At 52.2% G+C, this 19,498-nt stretch overlaps 2 protein-coding genes and 1 pseudogene across 5 annotated transcripts; 1 reads left to right on the top strand and 2 right to left on the bottom strand.

The window, feature by feature from the left end:
• Positions 1-348: 348 nt before the first annotated feature.
• On the bottom strand, positions 349-5,940 carry TGFB1I1 (transforming growth factor beta 1 induced transcript 1). Of its 4 annotated transcripts, none has more exons than XM_019439510.2 (11): positions 5,821-5,939; positions 4,399-4,514; positions 4,221-4,273; positions 3,976-4,118; positions 3,724-3,811; positions 3,502-3,607; positions 3,196-3,390; positions 2,068-2,241; positions 1,713-1,794; positions 1,284-1,432; positions 349-1,049 (listed from the first exon to the last, which is right to left on the bottom strand). In XM_019439510.2, the coding sequence occupies exons 1-11, from the start codon at positions 5,831-5,833 to the stop codon at positions 783-785; spliced, it is 1,386 nt and encodes a 461-aa protein (XP_019295055.1). In that variant the 5' UTR covers positions 5,834-5,939; the 3' UTR covers positions 349-782. The 4 variants fall into 4 exon arrangements, with proteins under 4 accessions (XP_019295055.1, XP_019295054.1, XP_019295056.2 ...); XM_019439509.2 differs by having other exon boundaries at positions 3,493-3,607; XM_019439511.2 differs by lacking the exon at positions 1,713-1,794 and having other exon boundaries at positions 817-1,049; positions 3,493-3,607.
• A 1,724-nt stretch (positions 5,941-7,664) lies between these two features.
• ARMC5 (armadillo repeat containing 5) lies at positions 7,665-14,288 on the bottom strand. The gene is made up of 6 exons (XM_019439514.2): positions 13,442-14,288; positions 11,481-11,588; positions 10,595-11,381; positions 9,576-10,081; positions 8,833-8,965; positions 7,665-8,730 (listed from the first exon to the last, which is right to left on the bottom strand). The coding sequence occupies exons 1-6, from the start codon at positions 13,917-13,919 to the stop codon at positions 7,911-7,913; spliced, it is 2,832 nt and encodes a 943-aa protein (XP_019295059.1). The 5' UTR covers positions 13,920-14,288; the 3' UTR covers positions 7,665-7,910.
• A 364-nt stretch (positions 14,289-14,652) lies between these two features.
• LOC109261010 (zinc finger protein 271-like) lies at positions 14,653-16,327 on the top strand (annotated as a pseudogene).
• The last annotated feature ends 3,171 nt before the right edge of the window (positions 16,328-19,498 follow it).

Below are 19,498 nucleotides of genomic sequence, written 5' to 3' on the forward strand. Positions count from 1 at the left end.
GTCTTAAAAATCTGGAAATTAGACAAGGAAGGTGGTGAGGGTGGAGACAGATTAATTGCCTATTTCAAGAATACATGGAGCTAAAGAAGTGGGGAATGAGGGTGGGAAGTTTCCACGGGGCCCAGCTTGAGCTCCTGTCCTGGCTTGCCAATATCTGTACAATCCTGCGCAGGCTCATTTGATATGTGAAGGACAGCATGCAACGGCTGAGGCTGTAGGTCCACTGCGGCCACAGGGTGATGACCTAGAACCTGCTGCAGCCAGAGACACCAGAGGCAGGACTTCACCATGCAAGGCTTCCCCACTTCGCACCCCCACCCCAGGGCAGTCAGAGACACAGCACCAGTGTGATGTGGAACATGTTTTTATGCAGGTAGAAAAAAAGTGCTCAGAATAGTGAGGGAGCAGGGAGCAGGGATGTCTTGTCCTGTCCTCTGATTATTAGGAATTGCCCCATAAGGGGGCTCCCTCAAGGTTGGGGATAAAGTGAAGAGTTCACGCAGGGTGGCTCTACTTGTGAGACCCACTTTGGAGCAGTGTGGCTTTGAAACTGGCCAGATCTTTTCTGAATTGACCACAGAGAACTTAAGAGTACAGCACCTTGGGGGTGGGGGGTCTCTCTAGCGGGTGGGGCCTCACAGGATGGGGTGGGGAGAGCCCCAAGCTCAAAGAGCAAGGCCTTTGGGTCAGGAGAGCACGTCTTTTGGGGAAGAGTGGGGGTCTCTGGGGCCTTAGTCTCCTGGGTGGGGGCATCAGGGGCAGGTGGAGAGCCCCACAAGCCATTAGCCGAAGAGCTTGATGAAGCAGGGCTGGCAGTAGGGCTTGCCTGCACGCTCTTGAAAGGAGCCCTTGGTGAGAGGGCGCAGGCAGAAGGTGCAGGTGAAGTGGTCTGGGTGGAAGCGGCGGCCCAGGGCTGACACACAGCGGCCGGTCACCGGGAGGCCACACGTAGCGCACAATGAACCACGCCGCGCGTGGAAGTGGTTCTCGCACAGAGGGCGTCCCTCGTGCTCGAAAAAGCTGCCTCCCGAGAAGGGCGCGAAGCATTCCTGGGGGAGGGTGGCCGTGAAAGGATGGGTCAGCCAACAATCCCCTGACCAGATAACTCACTTTAGGAGCTTAATAACCCACTGTGGCAACCCCACCCTCCACAGCCCCACCCCAGATGTGACACACCCTGTCTTGGGCCTAGGCTCCTAGTTGGGCTCCCCTTTTGGCCCAGCTCCCCATCCACCACTCCCCGCACTCCCCCCCCCACCACTCCTCCCCCCCTAGCAGCGCACCCTGCAGACGAAACAGTCCGGGTGCCAGAGGGCGCTGAGCGCGGATATGTAGTTATCCAGAATGGGGCCTTGACAGCCCTGGCAGCGCGGGGCGAACAGCTGCAGGAAGTCCCGGCGACAGTAGGGGCGGCCCTCACGCTCATGAAAACCTAGAGGCAGGAGCAGGGCGGAAAGAAAAGGGTGCAGGCTGCACCCAAGACTTGCAAGATCTGAGACTGGAAGGCCAGATGAGGGATGGTCAGATTGAGCAGTAGAGAGGGAGGGATGGGGTCTAGAGTGGGGGCCTAGTGGGAGGGGATAGGATGGGGACTCGCAAGTGGGAGAGGGTGGGGCCAGAAGACTTGGAAGGTTTTAGCAGGCTGGACCAAAGTGGGTTAGGCGGGATGTTGAGCAGACCGGTGGCTTTCAAGACTGGAGCCAAGCTCTCACCCTCATCTCCGAAGGGCTCCCCACAACTGACGCAGCAGAAATGCTCTGGGTGCCAATGGGTGCCCAAGGCAGTGACCATCTTCTGTGGGGCATGAACAAGGACACTCAGTATGGCCTTCCATCCCTTCTTCCCTTCCTCTCCCACCCTGAACCTATGCAATTGGGTTTAAGTAGGAGTTTGAGGCACAAGAGACCTAACAAGGAACTTGGAAGTCAAAGAGAGTGGGTGGAGTCCAAAGGGCCTTGGACAAGGCCAAGGGGCTTAGCATGGGTGTGCGGGGGGCTGTGATTTGAATGGGGCCCACCCCACAGGCACCCTGGGTGAGGTGGGGTTTGTGGGACAGGTGCAGCTCACATGTCGGATGGGTTGATTGCAGAGGCCACAACGTGGGGAGAAGCGCTCAAAGTAGCACTCAGGGCAGAAGGGGGCTCCATCCTTCTCGAAGAAGCTGCTGCCTCCCAGGGACATGGAACAGCCACCGCAAATGAAGTGCTCAGGGTGCCAAGTACGGCCCAGCGCAGTCACCACCTGTGAGTTGAGGGTGAGGCCTGGATCAGAGTGGTCCTTGAGCTGCCATGCGCCCAATGAGCTAAGATTTACATGGCACATTTCAAGTTTGCTTTTCTTTTCTTTTCTTTTTTTTTTTTTTTTTTTTTTTTTTTACCATTTGACTCCCTTCACTCATTTCTCTCCACTCACCCTAAGAGATTAGGATGAAGAACCTAATGTTCAAGTCAGTCTGTAAGTGACAGAGATTCAACCCAGGTCTTCCAGCACAGTACTTAGGACTCTCAATAATTTTAGAAGCCCATGAAAATGTTGTAATTACTTTAAAAATCAGAAGAAAAAAATGAGCTGGAAGAAAATGATTTAATATATAATATTAAGAAATTCTTCTTCATACCAACACAGTCATAAAACACAATTTTAATTTTTAATTTAATGGAGGGAGGGACCCATGAAGGTGAAAGTGACTAGGGCCCAAAAAGGTCACAATGCCACCCTGCTGTGCTAAGATTGAAAATTCTGGGATGGAAGCAGGGCACTAAATCTAGCAAGAGGATCTAGGTCAACCACTGGGCACAGCTGTTGTCAACAACATTTACTCAGTCAATTAGCCAAGAGCCAGAGTTCACACACCGGATGCTGGTGGAGCAGAAACATCTTTTGTGGATGACTGAGAAATGGTAGGTGGCCCCAATAAGACTTTTGTGAAGACTAAGAGATGGAGGTTTGTAAGAGAGCTAGAATAGTGCCTGCACAAAGTAGAACCACAATAAATGGTAACTGAGTTGGAATTCTCATTCTCATCCTACCACTCATGTGCAATGTGACTCGGAGCTTTAGTTTCCTCATCTGTAAAATATGAACAACAGTAATACCCACTTCCCAGAGTCATTTACTAAAAGAAAACAACACAAAATCTGGCTCTCAGGATGGATCCATGGGCCTCTATCTCCCTACTCACAGTTCTCCACTTACCTGCCCAGCAATAGGTTTATTGCAGGAGCCACAGAGACCCTTGGTCTGGGTGGGAACACCACGGCGGCTGAGATCAGACTGCAGCAGTCCCAACATGGTGTCTAGGCTGCCCTTGCTAGTTGGCCCTGGTGAGGATGGGGAGCCCTCATTCACAGAGCTTGGCACTGGTGGCTGAGTTGACCCAGAGGTTGGAAGCTGCAGCAAGAAGGACATGAGAGTTGAGTCAGCAAGGCAGAAGAAGTGGATGGTTCTGAAAGGGGTTGGGGAGCCACAAATCCACACTGGCCCACCTCCTACCTGACTCACGTGGTTCTGGACACGGAAGTCAGACAGTGAAGCCATCAGCCTATCCAATTCCAGGGTGGCCGAGGTTGCTGAAGGCTTTGGGAGAACAGGGGATGGGCTGGGAGGGCTGTGAAGAACACAACTTGTGTTAGCTCAGAGCCACCCAGAATAATGAATGCTATCCTCCAGTAATTCAGGCATCTATCACCTCTCTCCCAGCTCTACCAGCCATATCAAACTCACAGGCTGGGCCTTTTCTTGTCCTCAGATTGGTCCTCCTTCTGTTCCCCTGCAGTCTCCTTGCTAGATGGGAACTGAGACATTATTTCATCTGCAGAGAGGAGAGAAGGGCACTGGATATGGGGTCATACTCTATCCCCTTCCAGTTAAGACTTGTGTCCCGTTAGCTGCTACTCTGGAAGAGTATACCCCTCAGTCTTTTCCCTTCTCCACCGTGTCCCCATCCCATCAAGGCCTATCTCTGTGACCTGGTACCTGTGATGTTGAACTGGGTAGCATTAAGTTCCTGAAGCAATCGGTCTAGTTCACAGAGGCCTGTGCCCAAGACACCACTGGAAGAGGAGAATGGAGGGGCCGCAGGAGCTGCAGGTTTTGGGGACCGAGGCTTGCACACCGTACTGGAAAACAGGGTGGAAGCCTGGGTTCAGGGGTGGGGAATCCAAGCCTCTTCACCTGAGTCTTAATTGGCTTCTACTTCCTGCAGTTCCCAGAACCCTCACCTGTACAGATGGTCCTTGTCCCCAGAAGCTCCTGAAGACTCCCCAGATCCTGTCTACAGAGAGAAGGATGCATGTGTGGGATGATAGGCCTATACTTTGCCCCACTCAAGCTCAGATTCTCCTAGCCCTGGCCAAACTTGGCCCTAGTATCACCCCAGTCCCCCACATTTGATCTCACCTGTGACTGGTGGCCATAGGGCAGGGGAGATGTGAAAGGCTCCGGAGACCTCTCTTTTGGAGCCCCTGACCTTGGCATGTGTGAGGTGGTGGTCTCCAGGTCAGACAGCAGGGCATCTGCAGGGGAGAGTCCGTCAGGATGAGAAGTTGAGAGGTTAAGGTTAGAGCAGAGACAGGGACTTAAGAGATTAGAAGATAAGAGTTCCAAGTAGGCAGTAGTTGAGGAGGACAGAAGCCAGTATTAAGAGCAGAAGTTAAGAATCAGATGGAAACACAGACCAGACCAAGGCAGAGAAGTAGAAGTGCAGCAGGGAATATTTATGACCAAAAACATCCCAAATGGCTCATCTTGGGAGTCATGCACAAAAACCACCTGATTCTTTTACTTTCTGCATCTTCCCTGATGCAGTCAAAATTGACGATTTACGCAAGCCAAATCTGGCTTCACCCCAAATTGCTCAGTTGGCTGTATGCCTGGCACCCCGTTTTCTGGTTGGATGCTCTTTCTGCCCACTAATTCCTGCTCCCCTCCCCCACCTAAACAGACTCGCTCAGCTCTGGCACAACTCCAGGTACTGGGTCCCACCCTATGCTCCTCATTGGCAGGTCTCCTGGGACCTGCTTTCTGATTGGCTTATTTTCCATACAAGCCGGTTACCCCTACTGAGCAGCACCCCCTACTGAAGGGTGCCTGAACCCCTTCTCTTCCATGGAGAGTACAGCCTTTCCAACAGACCAGGAGGAGGAGATGCCTGGGTCCTCCTTCTTCCTCCAAGACAACCCCCCACACCCACCCATCCTCAGAACTAGATCCTTTGAATCCTTTCCTTTCCAGAACCTAGAAGTCCCTACTCCTTTATTCATCTCTGAGTACCACAGTGGAACCCTTAACCTCTTCCTGGCATCTTGGCACTCATCTGTTCTCTTTCTAGGCGGAAAGACCCGACCCCTACCATACTTAGGGTCCCTTAACTCTTTTCTTCTCTTAAACTCTGAGCAGGCCCATTTTCTTCTCGAGAATTCGATTTCATATTCTCCCTTCCCATCTACTTTCCCAGGCCTTGACCCCAAGACCCCTTTAACCCTTCCCTTCCCAGAGCCCCTGAGCCCAGGCGCCCACTGGCAGGCGCTGCACCTCCCTGCCCATCCGTCAGCAGCCTGTGATGGAGGGAGCTGAGTGAGGGAAGAAGGGAGGGAGCTGAGCGAGGGAAGAAGGGAGGGAGCGGCCAGTCCGGGAAAGGCAGGAAGGGAGAGGCAGGAAGGGGGACGTGGAGTCGGAAAGGAGGCGCGGGCAAAGACCAGAATCAAGAAGACAGAAGGCAGGGATGGGGCGATTTGGGGAGTGCAAGGGGGCTCCAGGATGAGGAAGCCGGTCTAGATGGTGGTGAGGAGCTGGGGATAAGGGGACCCAAGCCCCACTCACCCAGGTCCTCCATGGCGGGGCACGGGCGCACCGCGCGGGGCGAGCAGGGCGGGGGCTGTGTCCGGTGGGGGCGGGGGGTGAGGGACGTCCGGGAGTTGGAGGCCCGGCCGTGACCATGTAAGGAAGCCGGGACCCGCTGGGATGGAGCTGGTGGGGGGCGGGAGGGGGGGGGGGGGGTGGGTAGCGAGGGTGCAAAGAACGGGAGAACCCAGGATGGGGGCGTGTAAAGGAAGGAGGGCCAAGGCCCACCCAGGCCCAGCCCGCCTGTCTGCCGCAGAGGCAGCCACACCCCAGCCTTGGCCTCAGCTACAGGGAGCCCCAGGCTGCCTGAGCCAAAGTCAGAGAAGAGGCTCTCCCAGACCAAGCTGGAGATCCTCTGCTCAGTGAGACTCTTAGACCAGACTGAGGCCCCCAAGCAGACACCCCCCACCAAGGCTAGCACCCTGAGTCCTTGATAGAGCCCCTGTCCACTCAGGCCATTCCAGAGAGACTTGCCCCAGACAGAATTGTTGGGTTGCGGGCAGAAGTGATCATTCTAAGGATCAGTTAGACAGCAGGTTCAGGGACATTCCCTTAGAGACCCTGATAGCAATGACATGAACAGATCCCAAATGGCACATATACTAGACACAAATCTCTCAGAAATGGAGACAGATAGACACAATGAACTCTCCCATCCTCTAAGCCAGGACCTTCTCTCCAAAAATTGGAACCAAACATATAAACACAGGTAAACTGAACCCAGGCCCAAGCCCCATGCAGACTCAGGGAAAACACTTTCAGGCAACCAGACCACAGCCAGCCTTCAAGACAAAGCCTTTCCCCAACACTGAGGCGACCCTTGGGAAAGAGCCCTTTCCCAAGATACTGGTGAACACAGAGAAGACACAGACCCCATCCACAAAGGAACAAGGGGCCTTCCCTCGACTGAGACCCCTGGAAATCAAGGTGGAAGTGAACACTTAGAGTGGAGTTTGGACAGACACAACAGTGTTGCAGTCCCTGGACTGTGGGTCTCAACCCAGCAGCAAATTAAAACAACCTGGGAAGCTTTTTAAAAATACTGATGCCCAGAGCATCCTCCCCTCAGTCCAATTCAATGAGAAAGAGCCTAGGCATCAGTATTTTTAAAAAGCTCTCTGGGTAGTTCTAATGCACAACCCAAGAACAGAGACCTGGACACTCACAGAAGCACAGAGATAGCAAGTGTCAACCTTAGCTCCCCAGAAGCTAACTGGCAGCCAGTCCGGGCACCCTCCTTGAAGTCAGGCTGCCACCTGAGTGGTTTAGTGATCTGGGATCCTGGTGATGTAGATCCTGCCTTGAGAGATCATACACAGTGCAACATAAGCTGAATACAACCCGGAGCTCTGGCCCTCTCTGAGCAAAACTAAGACAGGGGTTTGGGGACTCTAGGAACATAGAGGTCTTCCTTCAGGCTAATAGCAGAAGGACACTTCGTCCAAGAGATGAAAACAGACACAGAGACTGAAGACCCAAGATGAGCAAAGGTCACTCAGGAAACAGTAATGCCAAGGCCTTGGACATACATCCCCACACTCACATTTCCTCAGCCCAGCCCCTTCAAAAGACACTAACCAAAGTCTGTATGTCTAGCTGGATACCTGAGCAATGAAGTTGCATAAGCAGAAAGCAGGCTTCTCCCAGTACTCTACTCTATCCCAGGACTCCAGGAACCACTGCATAATTACTTATTAAACTCCTACATGCCAAGGGTGGCCTGTGTTGAGACACATCAACTTGGACAAGACCCTGTTTGATGGGTGAAGGGAGTGGGGGGACTCCCACAGGAAAGTAAGCAGAGACACCACACAATAGGGGTATCCAATTCCAAAGTTTTTAATCTCAACTCTGGAAGGCTGGCCCAGGCCAGGTGCCTGGAGCCCTGGGCCGTTCTTCATCTGTGGGTCCCACACTCGGACCCTGGCGTCTTCAGACCATCATCCTGGGGTACAGCTCCATTCTCTCATCGGTCCTCAATGGTGACTTCTGCTCAGCTTCCTCTTATGCTGCTCTGAGGGAGTCCTCCTTCATAGCCAACTCATCCTTGGATCCCCTCCCAGGGGACATCAACAGTCTAAGCTGGAACCCTTGCCCCCGAATTCAACCCCCATTACCACAGCCAGTAAAGCCTCAGTCAGCGGCCCTGCCTCCTCGCCTGCTGCCTCCACAAGCCCCACTAAGGCCAAGGCCCGTTTCCGAGGGCACTGCCCTGGCCCCAGAGCCCAGCGGGCACAATGGGCAACCAACCGGGGCCGGCCCAGGCGGAATACTTCACCCACTGACTCTGGGCCACCATGGGGTCCCAGGTGGATGTGGCCCACAGCCTCTTCCAGCTCCTCCTCCAGCCCAGGGAGCAAAAAACGGCCAGCAGCCTCCAGTGCCTCCTCAGCCTCTGAGCCCAGCAGGGGCTGGCCTGGTGGGGGAACAGGCCCCAGTGTAGCGCCACAGCCCCGGCAGCCATGCAAGTGATGCAGGATAGGCCAGGCTGCACTGGGTGACAGGCCTCGAAGTGGCACCAGGTCCATCTGGGCTTCGGCAAAGCTGCCAGCTAGCAGGGCCCGGAAGAAAGGGGAGGCAGTAGCTGAGGCAGCTCGCTGGGCAGGGAGCCGTAGGCCTGAGTCCAGTAGGAAATGAAGGTCAGGGGCTGGGATGGGGGCTGGGCCCAGCAGATGTTCATAAAGGCAAGGGGAGGGGGCATCTAGATCCAAAGGGATTGTAGGTGGGAGGGCTGGGCTCACAGTGGGAGACACCAGGCCTTGGAGGCAGGAAAGGGAGTCCGCAGCAAAGAAGAGGAAGAGTGGATGTGGAGCTGGCCGAGTTAGTGCTGAGAGGAGGAGCCGGAGGCCGCCCTGGTCCAGAAGTAGCCGGCGCCACAGAGAGGGCTTCCTTTGGGAAGAAAGGGAATCTTTCAGAAGGTGAAAAATGGTGGCACTAGGGAATGGCAACCTTGCTCCCCTGATCCCTATGAGGCACCCACATCCCCCTCACCGACAGATGAAGGGCAGGGTCAGTGCACAGGCCACGCGGTCCTCAGGGCTTCCTGAGAGCAGCAGATGAGTGAGGGCGCCCACTCCAAAGGGTGATTCAGCCTGCACAGTCAGGTTCTGCAGCAGCATCTCACCTGCAGAGATGGGCAGAGCAAGTCAGGTTGGGAGTTGATGTCCCAACTCTGGGTCCTTCAAAGGAATGAGGCTAAAACCTCACGGCATGGAAGGGGGTAGGACTGCAGGCCCTAGAGGGAAAGGGTCCAGATGCTAGGAACTGAAGATCAAGGGCAAGAACAAAGTGTGATAGTCAGGGCGTACGTACATCTGGGTTCTAAAGGACTCATAATCTGCAGTCAAGACACAGAAGACAGGGCAGTCCCTGGCAGTGTTGGGATTGGTGGGGGGGGCTAGGAGGATATGGTGCCTGAGCCAGAGTTTTCTAACTCAGTGTGCCCAGTGGGAAGGCAATCAGGATAGTGCAGAACCAAGAGCATATTGGGTAATGAAATACAGACAAACATGATTCTAAGTTGTTAGGACCAAGCCTGGCGTTGGGGTACACAGGCCCCAAGACTTGGGCAGAGGATGGAGCGGAACTTTGCATGCTGGGAGTCCCTCCCTCTTCCCACCTGGTGACTGAGGTTGGATGGTGGGCTGGGCAGGGCAGTGAGAAAGCTATGAACAGCAGAGTGAGGTTCTCAGTCCAGAACCAGAGGGGGATGGGGCCTCTTATGGGGGACACACCCAGCTCCCGGTGCTGGCGTCGAACTGGGCGGGCACGCAGCGTGGGCCAATCATCCGGGGCAACACCTAACACAAGCCAGGCACGCAGCAGTGCAGCACCATAGCTGCGCACAAAGGCCTCGAGACAGGCAGGGTTGCAGGTAAGGCGTGCCAGGATGCGCAGTGCACGTGGGCTCGGTGGACCCGGTGAGCCCGTCACATAGGCCAGCAGGCCACATAGGGCTGGGCTGGTCACCAATGCCCCACTTGGGTCGGGAGCCTGGGAGAAGCGCGACAGTAGCAGCAGCGCTGGCCCCTCGCGGCCCCAAGGCTCCTCAGAGGTGGCGGCAGGGCTGCGGCCAGGTGTGCGCAGTGTGCGAGGCGTCCGCAGTGAAGCTGGGCCCAGGGTGGGGCTGGTTGGCTCAGCTGGCTCCGGTGGCGGTGGAGGTGGGGGACATCGCTCAGGGGACCAGTCAGGAGAGATGTCTCCCGGGCCTGCGGCGTAGCCTTCAGAGATCAGCCATGACCTGTAGAGGGGAAAATGGGGAGACTGAACCCAGAACCACAACAAAGGAGCAGAGCCAAAGAGCTGTCATGTAAAACTAAGTGACTGAAGCCAGGGAGAGGAAATGAGGCCAGGGGGGATAGGAGAGAAAGGGAAATGGGGAAAAATACCCCAACTCAGTCAGCAATTACTGATACCTATTATGTACGAAGTCCAGTATTAGGTACTGGGCATGAACAGTAAGAAAACTAAAGTCCCCATCCTACCAGAGTTTATATTCTATTGAGGGGTGAACAGACAACAAAGTAAAAATGGTCCAGTGAACCTGTCTGGGTCCCAAAGTTCAGAGGTGCTGGCGTAGAGCCAAGGCCAAAGATGGACTCAGGAAAAAGAATGTTTAATGATGACTAGAAAGTGGTCATGTCCGGGGAGAATGAGGAATCAGGAATCAGAGTCAACAAGAGTTGACTGAGATAGAATGGGGTAGTGAAGACAGCCAGAGTCCTCAACCCACAGCAATCAGGTGGGGATTCACCTTAGGCTTCGGAAGCTTCCAGCTTCTGCCCGCTCAGGGGTCCGCTCCTCAGGAAAGTCCCAGGAAGCAGCTTCTCTTCCCTCTTCTTCCTCATCACCAGCATCACCACACAGCTGCCCAGCCAAGAGAGGTACAAGTCCCAGAGCCTGTAGCCGGCCCAGGGCTCCAGTATCATACAGGAAGCCCACGAGGGCAGCCACGACACGAAGGTGCCAGGCACTGGCACGAGGGTCCCGTAGCAGGCCCATCAACAGCTCCAAACCACCAGCATCCCGCAGCCGGGCCCGGTTGATGGCCTCCCGGCACAGCAGGCACACGGCTCGTACCAGGGGCTGCTGAGAGGCTGGGCCAGCCCCATTAGGTCCCCTGCGCCGCCGGAGTTCACCCAGTAGTACTTCCACACCCCCAGCATTGCCCAATGCAGGCCGTACAAGGCCCTGGGCACACAGGTTGGCAAGGATCAAGATAGTTGCCTCCCGTACTGCCTTTTTGGGGTGGGAGGCCAAACTGACCAGTGGGCCTAATCCTCCACCCAGACTTAGCTGCTCAGCACAGGCCCGGGAGCAGCCTCGACTCAGCTCTAAGAGGGCACGGACTAGGGCCAAGGTCAGTGCAGGGTCTGGGGCAGCGGCCAGAAGCTCAGCCAGAGGGCGTACTGCTCCCTGCTGTGCCAGGGCCAGGCGGTGCTGGGGTGAGTCGGCCAGGTTGCGGAGGGCACGCACCACACTCTGCAGGCACTGGGAGTCCTGGCAGGCTGTCAGGCTCTCAACCAGCAAGGGAACAGCACCTGGAGAGGGAAAAGGAGTACAAAGAGTGAGCAAGGAGATACCTACGCTCCTTCTCCCACGCCAAGCCCTAGCTAACTCCACACTCATAGCTTTCTCACCAGCAGAATGGATGTCCCCACAGCTCTCAGGTTCCATGGCTAAGTTCCCCAGAGCACGGGCTGTTCTGTTCTGGATGCTGTCTGTCTTCACGCACTGAAGAATAGTCACTGCAAGATAATTTGGTCTCTTGAGGGTCCTGCCCCTTCTTGTCTCTCTCATTAATGACCTTAAGAATGTGGCCTGAGAGGGTCAGGGAAGGCCTCCAGAAGAGGCTGACACTTACTGGATCTGAAAGGTTAAATAGGTAGGTATTTGTTAGAAAGATAGTGGATGGGGGTGCTACAGGGCATTTCAAGTTTGGAAGCAGCCTTTGCAAAGCCCCAGAAGTGAGATCCAATGTCTGTGCTATGCCCTCATGAAGGGCCTCAAATGCCAGCCCAAGGGATCAGGCAGGACTTGAATATGAGGGCACTGGGAACCACAAAGGGTTTTAAGAATAGAAGTGAAGTGATACAATCTGGTAGCCATGGGGAGAATGGATTATAGGGAAAAAGAGTAAGGCAGGGAGAGAGGCAAGGAGACTCTTGTTAAGGTGAGAAAGGACAGTGGCTTAAAGCAAGTCAGCTACCACCACAGCTCAGCACATGGGCACCAGTCTCTGGGCACATGAAAGAAGAAGGAATAAATGTGGACGGACATAGGAGTTATTTAAAATGCAGAAAAGGGGCGCCTGGGTGGCTCAGTCAGTTAAGCGTCTGACTTTGGCTCAGGTCATGATCTCACAGTTCATGGGTTCGAGCCCTGCATCGGGCTCTGTGCTGACAGCTCAGAGCCTGGAGCCTGCTTCAGATTCTGTGTCTCCCTCTCTCTCTGCTCTCTCCCCACTCATACTCTGTGTCTCAAAAATAAATAAATGTTAAAAACAAATTTTTAATACAGAATAGTGATTGAATGATGAGAGTTATATGCTAATAACAAGATCTATAATTTATTGAGGACTTATTAATGTGGCAGGCCTCTTGTCAAACACGTTATGGTCCAGGTGCATTTTATACAATTTAAAAATATGTTAAATTTTAGTTTTGTACAAAAAAATTAAGATTTCATCAAAACTGGCATAATTTCAGGGCACCTGGGTGGCTCAGTCGGTTGGGTGTCTGACTTCAGCTCAGGTCATGATCCCACGGTCCAAGAGTTCAAGCCCTGTGTCAGGTTCTGTGCTGACAGCTCAGAGCCTGGAACTTGCTTTGGATTCTGTGTCTCCCTCTCTCTGCCCCTCCCCCACTCATGCTCTCTCTCTCTCTCTCTCTCTCTCTCTCTGTCAAAAATAAATAAACATTAAAAAAAAAAAAAGCTGGCATAATTTCATAACCGGTAGGCACTCTGTAAACTGTGTTCACATTGCCACAAGGTGGCGCCAACTTAGCTGGTAAACAAACGCTTGCGATCTTTTGTTAGGATTTGTTCTTATTGTGCTGGTTTTTAATACCTCAAAGTACCCAGTCTTAGAATATCTGCGTTCAATGTTTGTACTCGGCTTCTCACTACTTCAATTTTGTAAGGTAGCTATTATTATTCACTTTTACAACAAGGAATTCTAGCCTCGGTTCTCTCGGTCTAGCTCACTGCAGAAAACCACAACTTCTGACCTCAAGTTCACCAAATGGGAGCTCTGCACAGGGCCACTCAGTAGGCATGGAGTGTCTGCTATAAACCTCATAAATGGAGGGTAAGAATTACCCAAAAGTCACCAAATAACCCTTTGGTCTCCAGTAGCTCGGATTCGAGGGATGTGCCCAACAACCAACACGCAGGTAATGGCTGTAATTATCTGATCTGGTCACGATTGGGTATCATCTATAAGAAAGGCTTGAAGGTTTGAGAGCCGGGGGGGAGGTTGCACGGTCTAAAGGCGTGTTCTTCCAGCATACAACACAAAGAACTCAAGACTCCGCCCAAGCCCAGACAAGGAAGGATTTGTGAGTGGAATCCTTCTAGGAAATGAGGGCGGAGCACTTACCCAAAGAGAGAATGCCTCCGAGCCTGCGCACTTCAGTCCGGCACGCCCCTTCCGTACAGCAGTTGGCTAGGATGCTGAGCGCCAAGTCCAGGGTCTTGCGCAGGCGCGCTGGCGGCGAGGGCGACGACGACGACGCAGAGGAGGGGGCAGGGCCCGACGAGGGGGCGGGGCCATCATAAATCGCTGACTCGACCGACGAGGGGGCGGAGCCTGAGCCAGCCTGGGACGGGGCGGGACCCGCTGCCGCCGCTCGCCGCAGCAGCGCGAGAAGGGGGCGGAGCCCGCCGCGCGCCCGGAAGCGCTCGATTCCCCCTGCTGCCTTGACGTGGCGTGTGCGGAGGGCTAAGAGCGCACGGCCCAAGGGTGTCTCGTTGGTAGCTGTGTCCTTTCCCCCACCTAGACCCTCCCCGGCCGCCGCTGTGAGCTGCGCGAGGCAGAACGAGAGCGAGTCCGTGAGAGTCGGTTTCGCAGCCGCCATCTTGGCTCAGGCCTAAGGCTCCGCCCCCCTCCTTGCCGTCCGTCCAAGGGAGCGGAACTGGAGGAGGGGCGTGGCCACGCACCTCCTCTCTGACGCTTTTTAAGTAGCGCCGCCGCAGTTATTTTGCAAGTTGGAAGTTGTAGTTCTCAATCCCGGCCCTCTGGACAGTCGCTGAAGGCACGTAGAGTAATGGTTATCTAATCGTGCGAACCCAAGAATCGTGTGCGGTGCATGTTGGGATATGTAGTCCGCGCCTTGCTTAGTACGCTTAGGTTATAGGACGGAGGGGAAACTCTCAGGCGGCTCGCAGTGGGCTGGTTCTTTTGGAGAACCCAGACGTCCGACCATGGAGTCTCAGTACCGTGCTGCCCCAAGTGACGTGGCTATTCCGTCCCCCGCGTGTCCACCACAGCGACCCTCCCTTTTCCTTCCGGCTCGCTTCGCTGCCCACAGTGATGGCCAGGGCACCGAAGTCCGTGCTGACGGACTCAGGACCGCGAGCAAGGCCAAAAGGGTCAAGTTGCTGTTAGTGGCCGCAGATTGGGAGCTCTTGCTCAGTCAAGTGAATGAGAGGGTTAAACCTACCGAGACCGTTCCCTGCCACTTCCTAGAGCGGCACGGGCTATTGGGCATTTCCGCTTCCGGTGCTGGATTCCCTGGGTTCCGAATGTCTTGCCGCTGTGCTTGTGAACTGAATGGGTGGTTTTTAGGAAACGGGGCTTTATTCACGGCGATGCAGTCAACGTCGCCAGAAGTGGCAAGGGAGAACTAAGACGGGGCGGAGCGGCAGGGAACTGGACATCCCAAGGAAACCCCGAGGTTCACCCTCTTTAGCGGAGTTGTTCCACCAGAGCTGCCCTCCCTGGTGTGGCTGCGATAGCCGGCCGCCTGGGAAATGCTGCTGGACTTGGAATGCCTATGTAGGTTGAGCTCTGGTCCAGGGAAGAAGCTTCTGACAGGACAAACTGTCCTGCACTCCCCAAAGCCTTCGGGTGCCGGGCGTGTGGACTGATCGCAGCGTACCTCCCTGACCTTCTTCACCACCAAAGCAGCCATGTGGGTGGCAAGCCTTGTAGTGTTGTTCGGAGTGTGGCAAAAGCTTCCAACGTGGCTTAGATTTAGTTAAGCACTATCAGATACACACCGGCGAGAAACCATGCCTCTGCCGTGCGTGTGGCTGTTGCTTCAGTCTGAGCTCCAATCTCTTGCCACACCGTAGTTTCCCACTCAGGGTTCTGGCCCCACAAATTCCCAGAGTGTGGGGAGGCTTTTGGCCGCAGATCTGACTTGGTTAAACACCAACGGCAGCATACCAGTGAGAAGTCCTGTACATGCTGAATGTACTAAGACTCGGCGTTAGTTCCAATCTAATCCAGCGCCAGAGCGCCCACACAGGCAAGAAACCCTACTGTTGTGGGGACTGCAGGAAGAGCTTCAGCTTTAGCTCCAACCTGTTACAGTACCAGCGCTCACACGGGTGTGAAGCTCTTACTGCTTTGCCTGGTGCAGTGACAGCTTTGGGCACAGCTCTTATCTGCTCAAGCCCCAATGTTCACACACTGGGGAGAAGCCTTATAATTGCTGTGAGTGTGGCAGGAATTTCACAGTTTGGACTGCCTATGACACAAACATACACACATAATGAAGAATGATCCTTCAAGTGTTCTGAGTGTGGCTGTGGCTTTAGTGAGTGCATCCAATGCACTGAACACCAGCACATCCACTTGGGTGAATGACCCTTTGCCTGTTCAGAATGTGACAAAATCTTCTCCCACAGCCCCAAGCTCCTTAAACACCAATGCTACCATATAGGCAAGAAGCCCTATAAGTACTCCAGCTGCAGCAAGAGTTTTGTAGACAGTTCAAGTTTGCTGCAGCACCAACATACTCAGGTCAGAAGCCTTACACTTGCAGTGAGTGTGGTAAGAGCTTCAGCCAGAGCTCCTACCTGCTCATCCATCAGGTGGCCCAGAGGGTGAAAAGCCCTATGTCTGCCTGCACTGTGGCAAGGCATTTGCCCACAGCTCCAACCTAGGCCAACACCAACAGATGCACCAGGGTGGCAGCCCCTGCCAATATCCCTGGGTTCAGTTTCAGCCCAAACTTCAGTTCTAACTTTGCTCCAGTCCTCAAGGAGCCTGAGCGGACCAGCATCTCTAACCAAACCTCCTTTCTGCTCCTCTAGGGCTGTTGATTCATGGACTGAATCAGAGAACCCCAGGCTGGAAGAATTATAACCAGTAGAGCTGGGATTACTGTTTTCAAAGAACCTTCCAAGAAAAGAAAGCTTAGCCCTGTTTTTTGAGGCCTCAGAGACAAAATGCCAGCTGGAGGGAGAGTTTTTGGCTGGTAGGAGCTATCCAGTACTGGCGCAGCTGCTTCTAGATGTAGGACATCCTTGGCAGCTGCTGATCCCTTCATGGGCCTAGGGAATGATCCCTCCATGGGCCTAGGGATTAATCATTTCAAGAGCAGCAACTGCCTCATCCCAGAGGAATGGGACAAGATTCCAGGCACCCCTTGAGGAACATAATTGGTGGGGGGACTTAACCTCCAAAGGGGACCATAAGGAAGGCCGTATTCTAACAGAAAGACCAGAAAAATTGTACTTGGGACCATTATGTGAGCTATGGGATATATGACCCCTGTGAAAGATAATTGTCTTTACAGAGTGAAGCTAGGGCTGGTGGGGCCCAGGGCCAAAGCAAAGGACCAGGAGCCCTATCTGTTGAGTTTGTGCTTTGTGACATTTCTAGGCAGGAGCAAAAGGCCCAAGGTTTGTCATAGGCCCCTTTCCCTTCTTTCACCCCTTCCCTTGCAGGTTCCCCAAATCCTTTGTCCGATCCATCAACAGAGGAAAAAATGGTAAAGATTCACTTGTGCCTGGACACTGAGGACTGAACATGGCCCTTTTGCCTAGGCATGGGACAGAGCTGCCCAAATAAATGCACTTCTATTACGGAAGTTAGAAGGAGCCTTCCCAAAGCCCTACATAATCTGTGCCCAAGCCCTTCCCATAGCTGTCTGTGTTCCTGGGAGAGACACAGGCTAGTCTTTTTGAGGTCAGAGGAGATTTAATGCCCACATCTGTGGGACCATCTTTCCATCATTAGCCCCATGCATGTAGCACCCTGTCCCCAAATTTTGCCTTCTTTTATCAGGCTTGCTATGTCTAGAGTTGTACTCATAGAGAATAGGGGTAAAAGGAAGGAATGTGAAGAAATCACTGTCTCAGTTTCCAGCAGCATGTCCAGGCCTATCTCCTCCTAGCTATGTGATCTTGGACAGGTCTACCTCTTCTGATCTTCAGTTTCTTTATCTGTAAAACAGAAATGATGATGGCTACCTCACTAGGTACTATTGAGGATTCCATGGGATCACCTACATGAAACACCTGGGTCAAGGGACTGACTAAACCTCAGTTCTCCTATCTCCTTAAAAGTCTAGAGCCCTTTCGCTGGTGGTGTCATTCAGTAAGTATTATGCCAGCTCATGTGCTAGCTCCTCCCTAAAGTTACAGAAATGAGCAAGACAGCCTCTGTCCTGGGGTAGCTTTGTGTCATAAAGGAGATGGACTCAGGACTAGTAACAGCACAGAGTGCAAAATCCTGGTGGTGGAGAAAGAGCCTAACCTGAACCAAGTCTGAGAGGCTTCAATGAGGTGACATCTGATTAATACTACTTCACTTCTCAAACCGGGAGAAACAAATGCTCCTAGCCTGGGGTTAGTGATGAAGGGAAGGATTCTTGCCATGTTTCCCATCAGTGGCACTTCAAAGAGCACAAGCTAGGGTCTGAATTGGAGGCCTGAACCCAGTGTGCACATGGTTGGCACTCAGTAAATAGTTGTTATGATCAGGTCCTGTTTATACTGCTTACCTGTGTTGGGATTCACCTTCCTCAGAGCCATATTGTAATCTATAAAATCTATAACTTTATATGAATATTAGGTATGTGGTAGAGTTGGGCATGGGACAAGACTGATTTGCAAAATCCCTTCAGAGAACTGCAGGTTAATTTCTCAGATTAAGGCAAGTATCATTGGCCTCCATCTTCTCTAAAATTGTTATGTGCTGCTCATAAATATCTTCTTCTCTCCTTTAGGTAATATTTAATTTTTCAAAGTGTTCCCTGTAGTTTAAGGACTTTTTCCCCCTTGCTGCTTCCAAGATTCTTTCATTGTCTGTGTATTTTGTGAATTTGACTGATATGCCTTGGTGATGGTTAATTTTGTTTAATTTAATGGGAGTTCTCTGTGCTTTTTGGATTTTGATGTCTGTGTCCATCCCCAGATTAGGAAAGTTTTCAGCTATAATTTGCTCACATAAACCTTCTGTCTGTTTTTCTCTCTCTTCATCTTCTGGAACTCCTATGACTCAGATGTTATTCCTCTTTAATAAATCACTGAGTTCACTAAGTGTTGTTTCTCTCTTCTTATCAGCTTCATTATTTTCCATAATTTTATCTTCTATATTTCTGATTTGCTGCTCTGCTTCATTCATCATTGCATTCATGGCATCCATCCGAGATTGCATCTTGGTTATAGCATTTTTAATTTTGGCCTGACTAGATTTTAGCTTTTATTTTTTATCTCAGCAATATGGATTCTCTAATGTCTTCTATGCTTTTTCAAGCCCAGCTAGATAGAGTACTTATTGTTGTTTTAAATTCTAATTCAGACATCTTACTTATATCTGTATTGATTAAATCCCTGGCCATCATGTTTTCCTGGTCTTTCTTTTGGGGTGAATTCCTCCATCTTGTCATTTGGGGGAAATAATAATAATAAAATTTAAAAATTTTAAATCAAATAAATGAAGCTAGATTCTAGGTGTTTTTTTGTCTGCTTGTTAAGAGAAACTTTACAGGAAAAAGAAAAAAGAGAAGAAAAAACATAAAAATTAAAAAATAATCCAGGGTGGGTGATGGGTATTGAGGAGGGCACCTTTTGGGATGAGCACTGGGTGTTGTATGGAAACCAATTTGACAGTAAATTTCATATATTAAAAAATAAAAAATAAAAAATAAAAAAATAAAAAAAAGCATATATATAAAAAAAATAATAATAAAACAAAAAATAAAATAAAAATTGGCTTTCTGTATCCAAGGGGAAAAAAAAATAGAAGCAACACAAACAAACAAACAAACAACCTAAATGAAGCTAGATCTAGTTTCCCGTGGAGCTGAAACCTTGCAGAGCTCTATGATCAGTAGACTTAGTGCATGGAAGGGATTTGTGCTGGTCTTCTGGGGGAGGATCCCGCTGTTCTGATTCTCAGGGTGATTGCCCTAGTGGAGATGTGCCTGGAAGGCACAGAGGGCAGGGCTTGGTATAATGGCTCCATTCTCCACTTGGTGGCACTGTTTAGCTCACTGAGGTTGATCAGTGCTGGTGGGCTAACTGTGAAAGTGGCTTCACCATGCTCTCTAATCTCCAGAATGGAAAGTTCAATCACCCCTTTTGTGCCCCTTGTTCTGTAAGCTCCTCGCCTTCACCCTGTCTGTTTCTGAGCTGTCTGTCTGCAGGCGGCACTACCCTCCTATGTTTTTTCTCAGAACACCACGCGGCTGGGACCTGT

Source organism: Panthera pardus, unplaced genomic scaffold (assembly GCF_024362965.1).
Source record: "Panthera pardus isolate Hobbes unplaced genomic scaffold, ASM2436296v1 HiC_scaffold_5, whole genome shotgun sequence".
NCBI classification, from domain to species: Eukaryota; Metazoa; Chordata; class Mammalia; order Carnivora; family Felidae; genus Panthera; species Panthera pardus.

Excerpts from the sequence above, each read along its gene's own strand:
- TGFB1I1 (XM_019439509.2), bottom strand. Across the intron at positions 4,119-4,220 it reads GACAAGGACCATCTGTACAG|TACGGTGTGCAAGCCTCGGT; the intron begins GTGAGGGTTCTG and ends CCTGTTTTCCAG. Across the intron at positions 1,795-2,067 it reads GCAATCAACCCATCCGACAT|AAGATGGTCACTGCCTTGGG; the intron begins GTGAGCTGCACC and ends CATGCCCCACAG.
- ARMC5 (XM_019439514.2), bottom strand. The coding sequence starts at position 13,919 with ATGGCGGCTGCGAAACCGACTCTCACGGACTCGCTCTCGTTCTGCCTC. Across the intron at positions 11,589-13,441 it reads CGGAGGCATTCTCTCTTTGG|TGACTATTCTTCAGTGCGTG; the intron begins GTAAGTGCTCCG and ends ATTATCTTGCAG. Across the intron at positions 10,082-10,594 it reads GGAAGCTTCCGAAGCCTAAG|GTCATGGCTGATCTCTGAAG; the intron begins GTGAATCCCCAC and ends TCCCCTCTACAG.